Source organism: Lactuca sativa, chromosome 4 (assembly GCF_002870075.4).
Source record: "Lactuca sativa cultivar Salinas chromosome 4, Lsat_Salinas_v11, whole genome shotgun sequence".
NCBI lineage: Eukaryota > Viridiplantae > Streptophyta > Magnoliopsida > Asterales > Asteraceae > Lactuca > Lactuca sativa.
Window position 1 is genome coordinate 101804091 of NC_056626.2, and position 20391 is coordinate 101824481.

The following is a 20391-nucleotide window of genomic DNA, read 5'->3' on the forward strand; positions in this document are numbered from 1 at the left end:
TTCATATCTATATGTAAGATGCAAGTAACTATGCACTCACTTGATAAAATTGGATGACTGATGATTCGGCAGCGCTTCGCTTCGTACTTTCAAAAGACCTAGACGCATAAATTACTAAGCGTTAGTCTATTTTTGTAAAGCCTAGTGACTATAATAATTATAATAATGATTCCCCACTAATTCTAATGTCTACATCAAGATTTCTCAAATAAGCATCATCCAGACATGACAGTTTGGAGGCAGGATCATTTCAGCGTAATAGCTTTTTTGGAATCCAACAACCAAGCTAACGTGACCATTCTAGACACCTCTCTCGTAAGTAGATCAATTAGTATAATGACTTGAAATTACTGATAAATCTTATTTATATGTTCATAATAACGACTTACGACTATAAATATAAGCTATACTGAAAACGATAGAGTGTAGCTTAACTTATAGAGCTTTTTAAGCGAAAACCAAGAAAACATGTGGGCAAAATCTCCACCCGAACTCTTCTATTTGTTAGACTCCCAACCACTCCAAAATTTAGCTAAAATAATCTAGTTATCCTAAGAAAATGAAACTAAAGAAAGGAACATCTCCAGAGAGGTTCTGGATGAGTTATGTGGGAAAATGAGCATGTTTTCGCAGCTATATATAGGAAAACGAAGGAGACACGTTGTGCCCTATACTATGTGTGTCATGCAAAGTGCTACCATGTCCTCCTTTGCCAGGTGCCACGTGTCGTTGCCTGATTTCTCTACGTCCTTTCTTCTAGAACTTTGTCACTTGTCGCCTTCTTGAGGTGCCACATGTCCAAATCTCATGGTGCCACGTTACTTTGACCCTTGGAGGAGTGGACAGCCGACCATGCCACATGGCGCCCTCTCGTGGTGGCACGTCATTAGCATGTGTGGCACACTTCACGCACACGATTTTTTAGATTTTCAAAATGGCGTAACTTCTTTCATACAAGCTCTATTTTTGATTTTCGTTATATCCTAGAAAGCTATCGATGAGATCTTCAACTTTACTTTAGGCCTGAACAACTAATTCCAATTGTATCAAAATTTTAAATTTTTTATAGTCTTAGGTTGTTTAGAAATCATTGCCGAAAGCATAACTCCTACATACATAATCTGTTCTCGATGTTCCTTATATCAAAAGACTCATATTAACGAGATCTTCAAATTTCGTTTAGATTGTTTAGGCTAACAATCAACCGATCTAAAAGTCGATATCAGTGTGCACACTATTGTGCTGAATTTTAGAAAAATCACAACTTCCTCTAACGAAGTCGGATTTCAGTTTTCTTTATGTGTACATAATCTTGTCACATATACTATAACTTTGGTTAAGATTATTTATCCTATATAATCTTCTATAAAAAAATCATTTTTAGCGCTTGTTATCTCGAAATTGGCTAGCCCGAATCTGCGAGCGTTACAGAAGTTGAATCTGATCATAGGGAGTAGGCGTACATCAGTTTCCAAGATTAAGACTTATGAGCTTGTGTTTGATGATATTGTTAGGTTTGATTTAGGCAATTTCTGTTATTCGTCAGAAATGACAAGAAACATAATTTCTTTTCACGATTTGTTTAGACAAGGTTATGGTTATGTGCTTGACAATACTGATGATGCAATTTTGGTTTATAAAATGGTGTTTTTGTTTTCAAATCTTATCCTTGTAATGACATCTATGAAACTGTTGTGTGTGTAAATATACTCGTTGGAATTGTTTGACCTAAAATCAAATGATGAATGCAAGTCTTGTTTATTATACAAGATGACTAAGTCACCCTTCACAAGAACTTCTAAAAGAGGTGAAGGACTATTAGACCTCATCCATACTGATGTATGTGGTCATTTTAGCTCCACCACAGGGGATGCAAATTGCTACTATGTGATGTTTGTTGATGGTTACAGTAGATATGACTATATTTATTTAGTCAAAAAACATCTGAAAACTTTGAAAACTTCACAAAGTTTTGAGCACAGAGTAGAGAATCAAGTGGGCAAGAAGATAAAGATGTTCCGACCTGATAGAGGTGGACAATATATTAGTATTAAGTTCAACGACTATCTTAAGGAATGTGGAATTGGTTCACAACTGACCCCTCCTAGGACACCACAACTTAATGGTGTAGCTAAGAAGCGAAATCGAACCTTACTTGTCATGGATCGTTCCATGATGAGTCGAGTTTCACTCCCTATATCGTTTTGTGGGTTTGGCATAGAAACAGCTGCCCATATCCTAAATCTTGTTCCTACCATGAAGTTGTTCAAAACACCTCATGAAACGTAGAGATGGAATTGTCACACCTCCGGCCGGCGGCGGAAACACCAAGTTATGTGACATTCATAGGGCATCACAGTCATCAAACATACATTGAACAATACATAAAAGGCATATCATAAATATCACTTCGATTATGGAATAAAAATTACATTGAAGTATGTTTTATAGTGCTAGGGATTTAAATACAAATGAAACCTTGACAGTTAGTCATCACAATAAACGTCAATATCAACAATGCTTCTAATGGTTCCATAGATACTTTCCCATTGAGACGCACGTCTTGACTTCAAGGAGTGTAAGTTACCATTTTTTGGTTCACTAGGAATAAATGTGGTTTTGAAAACATCACCATAATGTTGGTGAACTCACAGGTTTGACTCGTTAGAATTTGAAAATACCTTTTTATACTAACTATATTTAGTTGTATATAAGTATTTTTAACTTTGATGTTAGGGTACCTTTATTTTTAAAAGTAGTATTCTAGTATTTTTGGGTACTATAGTTTCCATACTTCTTTTTTTGTTCGTAGTATTATATATATATATATATATATATATATATATATATATATATATATATATATATATATGTATGTATGTATGTGTGTATGTGTGTGTATGTGTGTGTACTATTATTTCTTTTTAAGGTGTTCCTCCTTTCAAAGGTTAGTAATATAAATAAAAATATATACTAATATTTAACTGAAGTATTAGAGAACTTTTATATCAGAAGTATGCTTATGGAAAGGAGTAGTTCTATACTTAAAAGTAGGTTGACCGATGAGTGAACTTTCATACTTAGAGTAGGTTAATGGGATATGATCATATCATAAACTATACAATTGTTTAGTTAAGGCATGAATAGCAAAGTTATAATGACTTCCCATAATTGAGCTTCTGACTAGATATTTTCCCTAGACGAGTGTTCATCGTAAAGGTTAGACTATTATCCTTACTATGACTCGACCACCAATATTGTAGCTAGCAACCGCAGGTGGGGATGTTAACCTCGTATAGATCTACACTAAGTAGCTAAGATGAGTGAACTAGTCTCATTTAGCAGCCGCATGAATTTTCTTAACGTATAAAAGAAATCCAAATGTTACCTTTTGTAATTATAATTACATAAAATAGCTATCTAAGCAAATCCAAATGGGCAGAATGCTAACTAGGTATAGTGTTATCTATAAAAATTTAGCAGAGTAATGACTAGGTATAATGCTATCCGTAAAATTAGGCAGCATAACGGCATAATATATAAATATTGTCCATTTAAAACGAGCAGAGTAATGACAAGGTATAATATCTATTGTATTATTTGGGCATATAATGATAGGATATAAAGTTTTACCGTTTAAAATGGACAAAGCAATGATATGTTATAATAATTATATATTATTATTTAGACAGAGTAACAACATAGAATAAATATGTTTTGGAAAAATAACAACATATATAATGCAACAATAATAACGGTATATGATAATTAATAATAAATTAACATGTATTCCCCCATAAATTTGAAAAAGATTTGAAAAATGGACCGTAAACTCACATTTGTAGCATGCTTTAGTTGTTATTGATTCTTGTTGAAGAGTTGTCAAAAATTCAGGATTAATAATAATCTGGCTTAGAAAAGGAAGCTCTAAAGAAAATAAAAATAAAAAGAATATAAATTGGAAATGAAAAAAGAAAAGAAAATAAAAAGAAATTTGAAATGTGAAGGTAATTCGACGGAATGTGATTTGAGCTAATTGGAATTTCTGGGCGTTGCTATTTATATGCAACCAAATTGAAAGCGCGCAACGCCTAAGCCAAAAGCGCTCCGCGCATTGGCGCGTTGTCCCCACCGGTTTACTGCCATATGTCAAGATTCAGTTGGTCCACGTAGCCAAAATCTTCGCGAATGTCATCTGTTGGCTTGCCACGTGGCGCGTTCCGAGTGTGCCCCATGTCCTTTTAGCGAGTAAAAACTTGGATCTTTAAAAATTCATATTTTTCACATACGAGCTTTGTTTTCGACGTTCTTTATATCCACCCGCAGCTATGGACGAATACTACAAATTTCCTTTCGATTCCATTAGCTAGTTTGGTCCCTATGTTTAATTCATATTTTTACAAGGGGTGCATAGAAAACGGTATTGTTAAATTCGTAACTTTCTCATACGAGTTCTATTTTCGGCCTTCTCTATATCCATGATCTTGCTGAAGTACTACACTTCTCCTCTTCGATGTTTTGGCTTAAGCTCGGCCGATCTCCTTTTTGCTAATTACGATGATCCTCTCCTTGTATGGCTGAATTAATAATTTAGAAAAATCATAACTTCCCCATACGGAATTAGATTTTTCCAAAATTTATATTTCCGAAATTGCGTCATCATGTACTATCGGAATATATAAATATTTATATGAAATAATGCAACTTTTAGCACGCGTAATATTTACTTTTTGGATGATTTGACTAATTTTCCAATATAGTGGAATGTGTAATATTGTATCTTTATCATAATTTTTACAAATATTACATACTTAGCCTATTATATTGACATTCATTGGGTTTATAATCGACGATTGGTGACAATTTTGGCGATTTTTATAGAAACCTCCCTCACCCGCACATATCATGCTCCGGGGTTGTGAGGATCTCATTAGACGTGAGACCCAAGATAAACTGGAGCTTATAGTCGATAGGTCTATTTTAATTGGTTATCCACAAAATTCATTTGGATACTTGTTCTAAAGACCTTATGACAACGTGGTCTTTGTAGCTCGAAGAGGAGCCTTTCGTGAGAGAGATTTCACATCCAAAGAGGACAGTGGGAGTTCGATTGACCTTGAAGAAATTCAGGAGTCATCCAGTTAGGAAACCTAGGATGGCACTAACAATCAACCTAAGGATGAAATTCCTGTTAAGCCATTGACAATTTGTTACCACTTCGTCGATCCGATAGAGTTAAAATGGCACCTTCGTTTTATAGTGTCCATATAACGGCAGATGGGGGCATGTTTATCAATAATAACACATTGATAAATTTGGATGAGCCAACTAACTACAAGTAAGTGATGGCAGGCCCTAAGGATGCTAAATGGAAAGAGGAAATGGATAACGAGATCTAATCCATATAAGATAACCAAGTGCGGACCTTGGTTGATCATGCCCCTGGTCGCAAGACAATAGGTTATACATAGACTTCAAGAAGAAGACTGACATGGATGGTAATGTGCAGTCTTTCAAGGCCAGACCTGCAAAGGGCTTAGTCTGAGTATATACCTAGATAAAATATTAAAGTAGTTCAATATGGAGAATTCCAAGAAAGGGGATCTACCCATGCATCATAATATCAAACTGAGGAAGGCTCAATGTCGTAGTAGTGATAAAGAAATAGATGCAATGATTCGTGGCCCATATGCTTCGGATATACGATGGATCATGTATGTTATGACTTATACTCAACCTGATGTGGCATATGATTTGAGCATGGTTAGCAGATATTAGTGAAATCCTAGTGCAGCTCATTGGAAGACAGCTAAAAATATACTTCAGTATTTGCGGCAAAACCAAAGATATGATCTTAGTATTTGGTGACAAAGATGAACTTAAATTGAGTGGTTATAGTGATGCCGAATTTAAAATGGGTCGGGATAATAGTTATTTGCAATATGGTTGGGTATTCATTTTGAATGGTGGAGCAGTGACTTGGAAAAGTTCCAAGCAACAAATAGTGGCTAAATCTACTTATGAATTAGAGTACATTGCAGCAAACGAGAAAGCAAAGGAAGAGACATGGTTAAATAATTTCATTAGAGATCTTGGAGTTCTTCCAACAATCCAAGAGCCCATGGACATTTTCTACAACAATAAATGTGTGGTTGCTCTTGTTGGATTAGGTGTCTAAGTCCATACCTATAATTGGTTTGTACTTGATCTGATAGTAGCATGGTCCTTTTTGGTTGCCTTCACCATAACAACTAGATAGAATGAGTTTTGGAGAAAGAGGATAATAAATGATTTATAAATATATTATAAGAATAATATATTAATTGAGAAATCATATTATTTAATTAGTATTAATCAGAAATTTATTTGGAATTATTTTTGGGATTAAAGGATTTGATTAAAAGTAAGGGGACTGATATTGCAAATCATTGATAGTTGTAATTAGAGCTGATGGACTCCTTAAGGAATGAGTGGACAAAATCTATGGGAAGCCCATAAAGATTTCACCCAAGTCCTTCTAGAAGGTATCCATGGAGTGCTTAAGGCCTAAGCAATCAGATTAGGGTTTCCACCTGAAAACCCTAGCAACCTCAACTATATAAGGAACCCCTTAGTATACAATTTTCGGCCCTATATATTCTAAGAGAACCCTAGCCGAAAACTGAAGAGCCTCCATCACCTCTATCCTTTATCCTTTGCTATTGGTGTTTCTGACTCCATTAGAGGTGCAACGCGTGGGGTACTAAGCTCTTGGAAGTAAAGATCAAGCAAGGAATATTTGTGATTATTAGATAATTAACAAGAAAGGTATTCCTCTAACGTGAGAAAAACCTAGATCCAAAGCAATTAGGTTGCATGTACACATATGAATGTGGATATGCGCATAACCATCAACTCTAACAAAAGAACCAAAGGATCATCGGAGATCAAGGCACATCGAAAGAAAATATCGTTATACCTGACATCAAGTTCAAGAAGGAAAGCTCTTGGTGAATCATGTTTCATCAGCGGAAAGTCCTGTTAATCATCTCAAGAAGGGTTTAAGCAATATCAAGCACTTTGAGCATGCTATTAGTATTAGACGAAGAAATGATATTTGATTTTAGATTTTAGTAGATGATTGATAGTTTTGAAACAATGTAACAACAATATATTGTAAATACTTTTGGTGTTTAAACCACCACACAACCTCTCCACTCCACCACTAACATCCTGAGGTTACAAGAACTAAGATTCCATGACAAAATAGTCTAGGGTACCCCCACACCCCACACAAGATCAAACATTTTGATACTCTTGACAAAATATTGCCACATCCAAAGCACCTTCCCTTAATACAATTTCATGTACTTGAACATACTCACCTGATGATAAAGAATGAACCAATAACACACTTTCCACTGGGAAAACCCCATGCGGATATGCATCAACCATGCCCAAAAGTAAATAAATCCCAACAGCTCTTACCCTACTAACGATATTGATCGATTAACCGAGCTAACTAACCCTACAACTGGCATCCAACCTGAGTAGCACAAGCACTTCTGAACTCTATCTTCATTATCTCAAAAAGGGTAATCGGTTACAACGAGATCTTTCCTTAAATGATTCTGATGCGAGAACCACAATCATAATCCCTAAAAGCATGGAGCTGACAACAACTCACCCTGAACTTGCGTTCTGACGAGTCCCTTACACCTCACAACAATAAGATATCTCTACCATCTTGAATTACAAAAATCCAATGAGCATACTCTACAACTCCCTCCGACCTATTGCGCAGAAACCATCAAGATCAATCGGACAACTGATCCTCCAAGAAGAACTCTTAGTTCACTCCCACTTAGGGCTCACACTTAGGTGGAGACTTAACTAAACCGAAAATCATAAAGATAACCAGACCATCATAAAGAGACTCTGATTCTTAGGTGGAGACTTAACTAAACCATACATAACGTCTCTCACACACACAATCACATAAGCAAAAACAATTAAAGAATGAAGGAATAGATAGTCGTGAGGTCTTGAGGTCTCGACTCTGCCCCCAGAAAGACCACTAATGATGGGGTTTGAGCCACCCCAATCGACAAACATGGGCAATTTTCCATAATGTGACCATGCTGATGACAACAATGACATAATTCTACCTCCAGGGTGCAATCTTAGCGAACATGTCCCTTTTGTTCACACCTACCACATTTGAACTTGTAGCACACATGCTCGTAGGTTTCTCCTCCCTTAGCGAAAATGTCATGGTCCCTCTGGCCTCCAGTACTAGGCATGGAAACAACAAGCTTCTTAGATGTTGTTAACAAATTCGGTTCATGAGTCTACTTCATATTTTCCAGTTGCGTCTCCAAAACTAGCTCCTGTTGTTGAGTGACCTCAACAATCTTATCAGTTGTTTGAACGGCTGTAAATGGTTCCTCGAACTTGGAGACCAACCTGTCGGTAATACGCCCAATAATGCCAGACAATTCCTCTCATAAGCTCTGTGAAACCTCAGTGACAATCCAATCACGAGCTCGATCCCTATGAAGGCAGGATGCAAATCCCACCTTCAATCCCTCAACGCAGGAACTAGTCTGCTGAGAATTCTCCATAACAACACTCCACTGCTTACTAGCAATGGGGTTCTTCTCCCCGAAGAACTTTGGGGCTCCGCAAGCCTTGAACTCCTAAAAAGAGAGTGTACACGCCCTAATCTGAATAGTTGTAATATCTGCATGTAAAGTCCTAATCTGCTCATCTAGTAGCTCCATGATCCATTCCCTAATGGTAAAAAACATCAAAGGAATCACATCCAAAATACCACGAGTGACCTCAGACATAACAAACTCGTGTATCATCTCATCAATCGGCTCAACACTAGAGCTTGGACCCAAACCAAAACCTCATCCACGAGTGCTCATCAACATACTGAAAAGCAACCACACAAATGATCATAACATACCCAAAGAATCCTCATCCAATAGGATTTTGGAATCCTCATGACTTTCCTTAATTTTAGTATAAATCATGTGCTTTCGGTAGTACGGGCCCAATACTACCTTCCACACCTATCCATATTTTTCTCGAGAATCATTTTGAGTCCTCTAAGTCACATTCTTATAATGATACTCCTAATAATCACTAAACATTGCACCACTTGCACTAAAGCACTTCCTAGGCTCTCCTAGGATCCCTACCTTACCCTGCCATCAATTGCTAAAGAACTCATACACGTGTCAGCTAGCTACTTCATGAATACAGTTACATGCAATAAAACTTAAATAATCTTTTGACTAAAAGACCCAAACCTACAAAGGTTAGACTCAAACGAGAGCTGCACAATAGGGCCGAAGCAATCATTCTAACATTATTTAACCTTTGCAACATGTAACTTCACATATTCAATTAATACTTAACTCGCATCAATAAGAGTCCCACAAAGCACAAAGCAAGAAACATTCGAGCACTAACACTCAAAAGCCACAAAACAATCAAAGGACATCCTCAACTCACTTGCTGCTATGATGCTAGGAACTTCCAGTAACACTATTAATTTCCTTATGCATGCAAATTATACACAATACGGGATCAAATAGACTATCGAATAAATAGTTATACCCTAAGACCATAACTAGGCGAGGAACGAGAAATAAGGATAAATCAATCATTCTACGGCTATATGATCCTAATTGTACACAACTTTTAAACATACACTTAACAATCAATTCCACTTATCAATAAGCCCAGCCTACACATTCGGCCCAACCCAACATACAAATAAGCCAAGCCCAACATATCCATGGGCCCAGCCCAAGGTGCATAACATTGGGCCCAGCCCAACATGCTAATGGGCCCAAATCAACGTGCATACTAATGGGCCCAACCCAACACACCATGAAAGAGTGTCAAAGACAACTAGCAACCTACACAATTTAGTGAGAAGACTCACCTGACTCACGAATCAACTAAACTATAACTCAAATCCCCGCAATAGGTGCTACAACACACCTATTGAAACATACAAGGTCCAACCTTAGTCTCCAAACAAAATCCACCAAGTTTGACCAAAAGTCAACCAAGGTCAATAAGTCAACGGTCATGGTCAAATTCAACAACCAATAATATCAACCATCCAGCCTCACGTCGTGACTAGCCCTTGATCATATTGTGAGAACTCACTCAGCCCGATTCTAACTCGACTTGTTCCAACTCAGCCAACTCGGTTATGGACAACCCACTCAACAAGCATCACGGCGTAAACCCTCCTTGATCACGTCGTGAGCATAATATATAACATAGTCGCAGATTCCTTTTGGTCACGTCATGACATCCTCTATGTCACGTTGTGACCGCAGTCTGAAACAACCTAATGGTTTGAGACCTTAATCCATTAAGTCTCTAACTCCAACTTTTCCAGAAGCTTAAGGGACTCCAAAGGTCTATAAAAATGACAACTTTATTGTAACAACCTGACTCCCAGGTATAAAAATTTAAAGCTTATATTCATATTCTTAGACCTACTCGACAAGCTGGATGCCCCAACTCGTCGTGTAGAAGCAGATCATGCCGCATGATTTAGGAGGTATAGTCGACGAGTTGTAGGACCCCAAATCGACGAGTAGGAGCTAGAAAATGATACCCTAATTTCCAGGGTTTTACACCATATTTAAAGGGTCATTAGCCTCCCTCTTCCTCCCTTACAGTCCCCCCTGAGCTCAGAAAACCCTAATCATGCCTACTCTCCATTTTTGTGTGTTAAGAAGCTTGGAAGGTGGATTTTGTGATGAGATCTTGAAGTCTAAGGAGCTTGGAGCAAGGAGAAGCTTGTGGATCTGATTTCTACTTCATCTTAGCATCATCTTAAAGGTAACAAGTCTTTACCTTCACTTCTCTCTAGCTACATCTCTTCATGCAAACGTTTAGGGCTACTGCTAGTTTGTTATGGAGTTATCTCTGGTTTTGGGCATGATCTGAAGTTGTTACTTCAGATATGGACTCCTCTAGCCCCTTATAGTCATAAAGTTCTAGTCTTTAGCAAGTTATGGCCTTCCCCTTACGTAAAACTTCTTCTTTAGCTTGGTTTTGGCCTTTAAGACCTTGCATGCACGTAAAGTTTGCAACTATATGTGGTAACTATGCCCTAGGAGGCTAGATCTACAATTTGGAGCTTTAGGGTAGCTTAAAAACGTATGAATGAGAAATGGACTGAAGGGACTTGACGAGTTACATGGTCAACTTGTCGAGTCAGATGAAGATTAGCTGTTTTTGGTTTCTACACGGACTCGACAAGTCCATGAGATGACTCGACGAGTTAGTTAGGGGCTTCCCGACATTTAGACACCATATGGACTCGAAGAGTTGTTTGGAAACTCATCGAGTCGACTAGGATTTTCACAATTTCTCGAGTTCTGAAGGAACTCGACGAGCCAATGGGCTACACTCGGCGAGTTGGGTCAACATGGACTGTTGACCTTGACCATTGACTTTGAATTTGACCAAGGGTTGACCAGTTCGACTTCTGGGGGTATTTTAGTAATTTAGAATTCATGGAAGTGGGTCATTGGCGGATGTAGGTGATTGAGTTTGGAGTTGTGTTTGGGGAGTTGATGTTATCATTCCGAGCTACTTGTGAGGTGAGTTGTCCTCATTATATTAACAGGGTCAAAGGCACCAATGACGACCTTTCTTTAGATTGTTATCCTAGTTATTGCATGATGATATGCTAGTGACCTGTTAAGTCGGTATCCTTGTATATAGGATGATGCTATGTTAGTGACCGGTTAGGTCGGTATCCTGGTTATAGGATATTACTATGTTAGTGATCTGTTAGATCTGTATGACTATCTGTACATGCTAGCTAGCGTATGATATTCATGTACACCTGATTGTTTGTTTGGGGGCGGTTTGAGGCGGACCTGCTTTATGTTGTAGGCCAACATACCTAGGGTGGTCCAGATAGACTACAGGCTGGTAGGGAAAATCAGTCAGGTCGAAGGCCCAGAGAACGATCCGGACAGGCTGAAGGCCCGGGTGGGCGGACCAGACATGTTGAAAGTTCTGAGAGTGGGCCAGATAGACTGTAGGCCCGGTGAGGGCAATCCAGTCATTCTGTAGACTCTATATGCATATTGTTTATTTGCTATGATATGATTATGATTGTATGGTGTTGGTATTTTGGGGGACCTTAGAAGCTTCGGGCTTACAATTATTGATTATGTTTCAGGTACTTCTGATGATCGCGGGAAGGCGAAGGCGTGATCATGCACCTCCTTATATTTTTATGATTTGATTCTGGGATACTCTGACATGAAACCATTTTGAAAACAATCTTGTAATAATTATTGGTTTTTGAATGATTTAAAAAGTTTTAAATTGGCATGATTTTTATGGGTGTTACATTTATGGACATGCATGCTCCATACATGTCCTCTACCCAGTCTAGGTCAAAAGCCAAGCAAATGACTCCAAACTTATGCAAGGTTCCCAATGCACAAAACCAAATCCCATATCTAACCCAAATAATACTCAAAAGGCTTCAAGGATCCATAAAAGTTTCCAACTTTGTGCAATCTCATCACTTCAACTTGCTCAAAGTTGAGATAAGGGGATAAGGACTTAGATCTAGCAAACTAGAAGCATAAATGTTGAATCTTGGATACTTACAAAGGCCAACAATATGCACAAGATGATGATGATGTTTACTTGTTGGATCAACCCTCTAGAACACCTTCTTCTTCAAGCTACCAAAACACCAAAATGGGTCAAGAATCACCAAATTGGATTAGGGTTAGGATTTTCTGAGGTTTGAGGGTGATGGAGGCCGATAATGAAACCTAAAATTGAGTTAATATAGTTTAATATGAAAGAAACCGTAAAAGATCATAGATTTGAATTGCAACCTTCTTCACGGCGTGACACCTATGTCACGTCGTGACCACCTTATGGCCACGCCGTGACACTTGGTTTTTTGCAAAAACCAAGCTTTTAACTCTTTAATTCCCTAAAGCAAACAATTCTGAAAAATGGTTGTTACAAAGAGGGGCTTCAATTAGTAAAGAGGGGAGTGCGTATACAATTACCCTTTCGTATTTCGTTAATTAATGGTTGGTAAATTTTGTTTTCAATGAAAATTTTATGATTTATTATTGTTACATTTATAGTTTAAAAAAAACTAAAATGTTCTAAAACAGGGTAGTGTGTCTGTATATATATATATATATATATATATATATATATATATATATATATATATATATATATATATATATATATATATATATATATATATATATATATATATATATATATTAAAATAGTGAATGTAAAAAATAAATAAATAAAAAGTTGGTGAAAGGGTGTGACGGTGTGGTGTATGTATACCCTCCAAAAATAGGAAAGATGGTTGTTGATGTGGAGTGAAAGAGTGTGGTGTTATGCCCTCCAAAACAAAAAATGATATGAAAAACTGATAGGCTGTTGTGATGTAGAGTAAAAGAAGGGTGGTATACCCTCCAAAATGAAATTATTTGAACGACTAAGCGAGTTGCTATATGATAAAACACTGCCGATGTAGAATGAAAGAGTGATGGTGTGATGGTATGTCCTATACATAATTATTAATACCATGCTCATTAACAAAGATTAAACCTAGATGAGAACATCCTCTTTCATTCACATTCACCCCACTAGACTATATTCATTTAAATCTTATTCGCTTGTGTACAGTGTATTTATAGGGATAACTTCATGTAATTGCACCATTGTGTCAACATTCTATCTCATTATTGTTTCGTTGGCCTCACGCGAAAACGGTTTCTCACATTTTTCAGGCTTTAAGTAGGGCCGCTTATTATTGAATATCGGAAAAATGGGGAGGTTTCGGAGAGTGGCGGAGGAGTTTGATCATGTGGTTGCCAAGGTTAGGGACTGCGACAGCAGCGGCAGCGAGCACTCGTCGGAGACAGTGAACAAGGATTTGTCTGATTTGGTAAATTCATATATTGAGAACGGCGATGGCGTAGTAGACACAGACTTTGATATGAAAATCAAAGATGAATGTAATTCTGATGAGATTGATGATGATACGGAGGAAGCTAAGGAATCACTGGAGAGATTATTTCGAACTCAAAAGGGTGATCCTGTGAAGAAAGATCTTCTTTTTGAAGTTGAAAAAGCATGGCGGCGCGTCACGGAAGTTAACTCATCGCCACCGGTGCCAGGATCTAAACGGCTGTTAATGGCTCGTCTCCGTGATCAGGGTCTTGACGCCGGTACTATTTTCTTTCCATTTTTATATCTTATTTATATATTATTTAATCATGTAGTGATCATGATAATTAACAATGGCATATATATAATATACGCAGGTCTTTGCAAATCCAAGTGGGAAAAGAAAGGCCGACTTATCTCCGGTGAGTACGAATACGTCGACGTTAATGTCGTCGGAACTCGTTACATAGTCACCATATCTCTGTCAGAAGAATTCGAGACAGCCCGGCCTACTGATAACTACACTTCGTTGCTCGAGATTCTCCCTCAAATTTCAGTTTGCAAAGTGGAGGAGATGAAAGAGGTGGTGAGAATAATGTGCAGAGCTGTTAAGAAGACGATGAACCAAAGAAAAATGGCGGTCCCACCATGGAAGCGACGGGAGTACGTCCAAGCTAAATGGTTTGGTACTTATAAAAGAACCACTAATGAGTTCTCTACTAAAAACACGACAGATTTGAATGTAAATGAGAATAAAATCGAAGGGTTTATGTGGACGCCTGAAACTTGCTGTCATGGACGCACATACGATTTTGCTAGGAATGGACTTGGCTCGAAAATGGGCAGTTTGACCATGATAATGAACGGAGCATGTTAAGGTAGTTTTGATTGTAGTTAAAGTAATTATTAGCTATAAGATAAGATAAGATTGATTGTTAAATATGTTTTGGGGGGATTTTGACTTTAGATATCTCATTGTAAATTCATTTAGTTCATTGAGAACGTGGATGTAAAATAACCAATTTGGTTTAAAATTGTTTAGTTTAGTTCATTATTTTCCGTACTTACTTCTTTTATTTTATTTTATTTTAATTTTTTTAATTTTAATAATGTTATTATATCTATATCAATAATTTATAATTTTGTAATCTTTAATACACGTATTTTTTAATTTAAGTCGTCTAAATGAAAATCGTTTATGATAATTCTTATTCTTATATCATATTCATTTGAAGAAATTGTAAGAGTCTTCTTTCAAGTAATTACAATTCAATAATATAAGTAGTTATTAACTTATGATAATTCTTATTCTTATATCTACAACTCCATATATATATATATATATATATATATATATATATATATATATATATATATATATATATATATATATATATATATATATATATATATATATATATATATATATATATATTCTAACTTAGTGGTTTTTAATTGTTACTTATTATAACTAATTTTTTAATATAAGAGTTATATATAATTAACATGTGTAGTTTAACAACGGAATCATAAACTTTTGCAAGCGGTACCAAAAAAATCCGGATAAAATATTAAAAGATAATTATTATTATATTACGATTTCATATAACAAACTAGCTTAAAAGTCTTACAATTTTAAATTTGACCTCTTTGTTTACCCATTTTTCAAAAGGGTATGTTACTTGTTCAATCTTAAAATCGATATGTATTTTTTCTACGCTATAAATCATATCATCGTTCATAAAATCATCACCTATTATATTACACAAGCCGGTCTTCAAGAACTTCATTGCGGAAAAATATCTTTTAACAGTTTCTGTTGAACAAAACCAAAGGAAAAGAACGATAACGAGAAAGAATGGCAATGCCCTTCGAATTAGGAAATATCTAATCATCATTCAAAGAGCGATACAAGTTGACCATCAAAATATACCCTTTCTGAATCATTAAATTTTGTTTTAATTTGTAAAACTTACTTAGATTCACAAACTTTGATTTGTGAAACACAGAAAATAAACTACAAGGACTTAAAGCCAACATGTATTCTAGTAAATCGGTACTCACTTCACTAAAACAATTCTCAAATTCTTGAATTTTCATATCAAAAATCATGTTGAAATTATCAACTTCAAAGTGATGTTGATTAGTAAACTTAGTCCTACGGTTTATTGGGGTAACATAAAATTCGGACATTTCGACAATTTATATTTTATCTTTATGACTAAAAGAAAATACATTTTCCATCATTGAATGAAATCCATTTTTTTCTTAAAGCTTTCAATGTTTTCAATATCAGTTTTCACAAAAGATGTCAATTCCAAAATATATTGATCATTTTTTTGAAGATTTTTCTTGACAAGGTATCCGTGAGACCAAAAATCTCCAACATCAAGTGTAAATAAAACAAAAAATCAAGCATCTTGAAATATGACTACCTACGCTTGATTTAAGTTATGTAAACTAGATCCCTCCTTTTCAACACAATTAAGAAGTTTGACAACCTCTAGAAACGATTACCAATTTCTTTTTGAACCCTTTCTATGCAACTCATCCCTATGATATATTTTCTTTTACAAGAAGCACACACTATATTAACCACCAAAACTAATTGCTCATTGAAATTTTAAGCATCGTGATAGTTATTTGCTACAACCACAACAACTAATTGGATTTGATGTGAAAAACATTATACAAAATGTGTCAAATGATTATCTTATAATACCAATGAATTCATGATTTTGCACTTGAGATATACCTAAGTTATTGATGGTAAATACCAAATCAATGACTTCTTTTTAAGTTAAACTTCTTTTTATGTTAAAGAAGAAATGTCCTTCACGTGAACCACTCCTACAAATATTTCCTTCAAAATTCTAATGTTGTTAACATATTGCAAAACTATGACCATTTTTTCCATTTTATATACATCACTAGAATCTTCTAGTAATATAGAAAATACATTGTTACCAATTTCTTCAAAAATGGACTTGACTATCTCTTTTGAAAAGCATTAAACAATTTTTTTTAAATCTTCGAAGACATCAATTTTTCATTTTTGGGAGCATTTTATAAAGAAAAATTATACATGCTTTCATTATGCTCCCTAAGGAAAGATAAATTTCCAATGAAATGGCCTCTACAAATATATCTATCTTATATGATTTAACACTTTTTCTGTCATTTTCTTATTCAGTCACCCTCCTTCCTCACTCTCGTTTCCAACTGTCAAACCATCATTTTTAATGCTTTTTCCTCCAAAATTCCTTGGTTTTTGAAGATTGAAGATTGTTGGTTGAACTCCCATTATCTTCTTCGCCCCTTTTTCCCTAAATTCATTCTAGGATTTTTGTTGAATTTGAAATCCGAAATTCATAATCCTTTGGTGTTCTTCATATGAGTTTAGTGTTGTGGATTCATTATTTGATTTATCCTAAAGGCCAACCAACTAATAATTGTGAGAATTTATAGTTTGAGGGTTGATTCATGGGTTTTCAAACCCTAAATCCCAAATCTGAATTTTATGTTTAAATTATGATGTTAATCTGAGATTATTGTTGGAATTTCATTCCTTTATCTTTAATTATGTTGCATTTAGTACACATCCATTATTATTGTTTTGTGTTTTGAAACCATTTAACATATACTTGATTGCTACTTGCATGTATGAGGATTATTTGTGCATTCATGAAGTTGTATTTTCATAAATGCTTTTGGTTGAGAAAGGAAATTTTGACATCCTACTTGTTGCATAAATTCATATCATACTAGGATGGATGTGAATTTGTGATCTCGAGTACCCAATGGATAGTTGTTGGTGTTCGTTCTTTATTTGTGAGTAGAATTCTAGATAACCCCAACTTGCACGAGTAGAGGCTCGCTACTTCTCGTGTGACCTAGGTTGGATGGCCCTTAGTGTCTTATTTGTGGGTATAACGGTGACTTGACAAATTTGTATATCATGCATTCTTCACACCGGGCCATTATTATTTTGTTGGTGCATGTGGTACAAAAGTTGGTTGTCTATCATGTGTTTTTCACATCTAACGATTGTTGTGAGTTGGACTTTTGAGATTGATTTGGGTTGAGATAGTTACATGTATTGTATTATCTATTTGGATTGTGTCTTCCTGAAAATATATATTTCGAAAAGTATCAGGTTTTGTACACTTATATGTATTGGTCTTTTTAGGTTACAAATACATTGTACATGGGGAATTTTACTTAACTCTTAAGGGTACATGCTACCTAAATGAATCTATGTCTTTTCTCAATTAATAACAACATACTTATGAAACAAAAACTAAAGAACCCTGTGAAATCGAATTCATGAGTAGAACCAGATACCTTTGCTTGATTCGAAACAAGATAATCAAAACACTTGAAATCTCCTTGAATGACTAGCTCCAAAAGTATAGTAGTGTCTAATGTGCCACACCCAAAACTCAAGAAACCCTAGAATTGAAAGGACAGACGAGAGCGAGTGGAGAAATTTGGATTTCTCTATGTGGTGATGGAGTGGTCGGAAATACAAGAGGTATGCCCCTTTACATAGTTGCATGATTATCCTAAAAACCCTATATTTGAATTAATAATAATAATAATAATAATAATAATAATAATAATAATAATAATAATAATAATAATAATAATAATAATAATAATATTTTAGTTCAGTAAATATCTATTTTCCTTTTATCAGTTGGAGGCTTCTAAAAACTCTATCCAAGAGCCTCAAAACCGTCCACCATATAGGGAGGTTCTAGATCATTTTTTTTTTCAACTATTGAACAGTTACAGTAACTCTTGCACCTTTAATTAATTCTAATTAATCTTGATTTAATTCCAAATTAATTTTTATTAATTCTTAATTCATCATTATTGTTTCTAATTATTATATTAATTATTATTATTTCTAATTAATATATTAATTATATAATATATTAAAAAAATCATTTTTCTCTTTTTTATAATCAATCCAAGTCATTTTCTATTTATGAGTGCAACCCAAAAATGACTTTAATTTTATTCTTCAACATTATACCAACTTAGTTAGAACCTTAGAAACCTTAATCCAACAATGTTTTGATCAAATTATAATTTCCGAGGGTTCTGTAACTCATAAAAGTATTATTGGATACATATATATATATATATATATATATATATATATATATATATATATATGTGAACTTGTTTGTATTTTGATTATTCAGAAGCATTTATTTGAGGTACATTTACCTCGTATTATTGATTTACTTATGAAGTTATATGTGATTTCTCATAAATGACACTGTATTTTGACTTATGTAATATTTTACCCTAGTCTAACTTTAGATGTTGATTTTGTTACTTTGAGAAGGTACATGTTTATACATTGGTGTATGAACCATAGTGTTTATTCATACAATTTCCATAGTGTCTGAGCTTGCCATTATACTCACTAGGCTCCCCATATCCTAATCCACTTGTTGATAAATTTTTGCAGGTTATTAGATATTATCTGAAGCTTAGGAGGCTTGTAAGCTTTGGATTTTTAGAATACCTTTGGTTTGTATTATTTTTTTTAAACATTGCTTTGATATCTGTTGTGATACTCTCGCAAGAAATGATTTTATTAAACCACTAAATGTTTGGAACTGTTATCCACGTTTGAACTCTGTAAATTATTTTAATATTTACTTTGGGATCATTTTTTGCACAAATTAAAACTCTGAAATTTTTTTGAAATATTTTATTAAAGGCTATTTCAAATAGTCCATGTGAGGGGTGTTATAATTATGTATTAGAGTTTTGGTTTAAGTGAACTAGGTGCTTAGAGTAGTACTTAGAATTTAACTGTATACTCTAATGATAAATTTAGATAAACATTTGTATGCTTATAGACATTGGTCTTAGCATCCCTTATGCTCTTGTAAACCAAATGACCTAGTTTTGATTAGGTTAACCTTGAACTGGTAACATTAGGTGAAAATCTTAAACCTCACATTCTTAATTGCCATGCCTTAGTCTTAGGAGGTTAATCTAAGATCATGTTGAACTTAATATTTTATTAAAACTAATTAATCGGATATTTAAAGATGGTAACAACTTGAAGTCGTGGCCGACATGTCGAAAATGAGATTAACGAGGATGTTACTCAGGAACAAGAAATGCCAACTTTGTAGGAAGAGCTTTGACCAATTCCACAGGAGAGATGAAACAATAGGAAGAAATATGCCATCAAAACGTAGGTGACCTTAAGGATTCGATGAGACAACATGTAAGAGATTCAAGGAGAACATTGTAAACCAGGGACTAAAACATTGTTTCGGGAAAGGGTACAATTGTGGTACCCTATGCAAGAACTTGTGAATCAGGTAACTAGATGGTGAAGTCAAGACTTAGTGTGTATGGCATCTATGTGGTGTTATG

The 20391-nt window shown here is 35.1% G+C and overlaps 1 protein-coding gene across 1 annotated transcript; it reads left to right on the forward strand.

The window, feature by feature from the left end:
* The first annotated feature begins 13778 nt into the window (after positions 1 to 13778).
* Positions 13779 to 15051, forward strand: LOC111883072 (uncharacterized). Its single transcript, XM_023879437.3, has 2 exons — positions 13779 to 14261; positions 14358 to 15051. Exons 1-2 carry the CDS (start codon positions 13859 to 13861, stop codon positions 14855 to 14857), a joined length of 903 nt encoding a protein of 300 aa, XP_023735205.1. The 5' UTR covers positions 13779 to 13858; the 3' UTR covers positions 14858 to 15051.
* Positions 15052 to 20391: the final 5340 nt, after the last annotated feature.

Excerpts from the sequence above, each read along its gene's own strand:
- LOC111883072 (XM_023879437.3), top strand. The coding sequence starts at position 13,859 with ATGGGGAGGTTTCGGAGAGTGGCGGAGGAGTTTGATCATGTGGTTGCC. Across the intron at positions 14,262-14,357 it reads TGATCAGGGTCTTGACGCCG|GTCTTTGCAAATCCAAGTGG; the intron begins GTACTATTTTCT and ends TAATATACGCAG.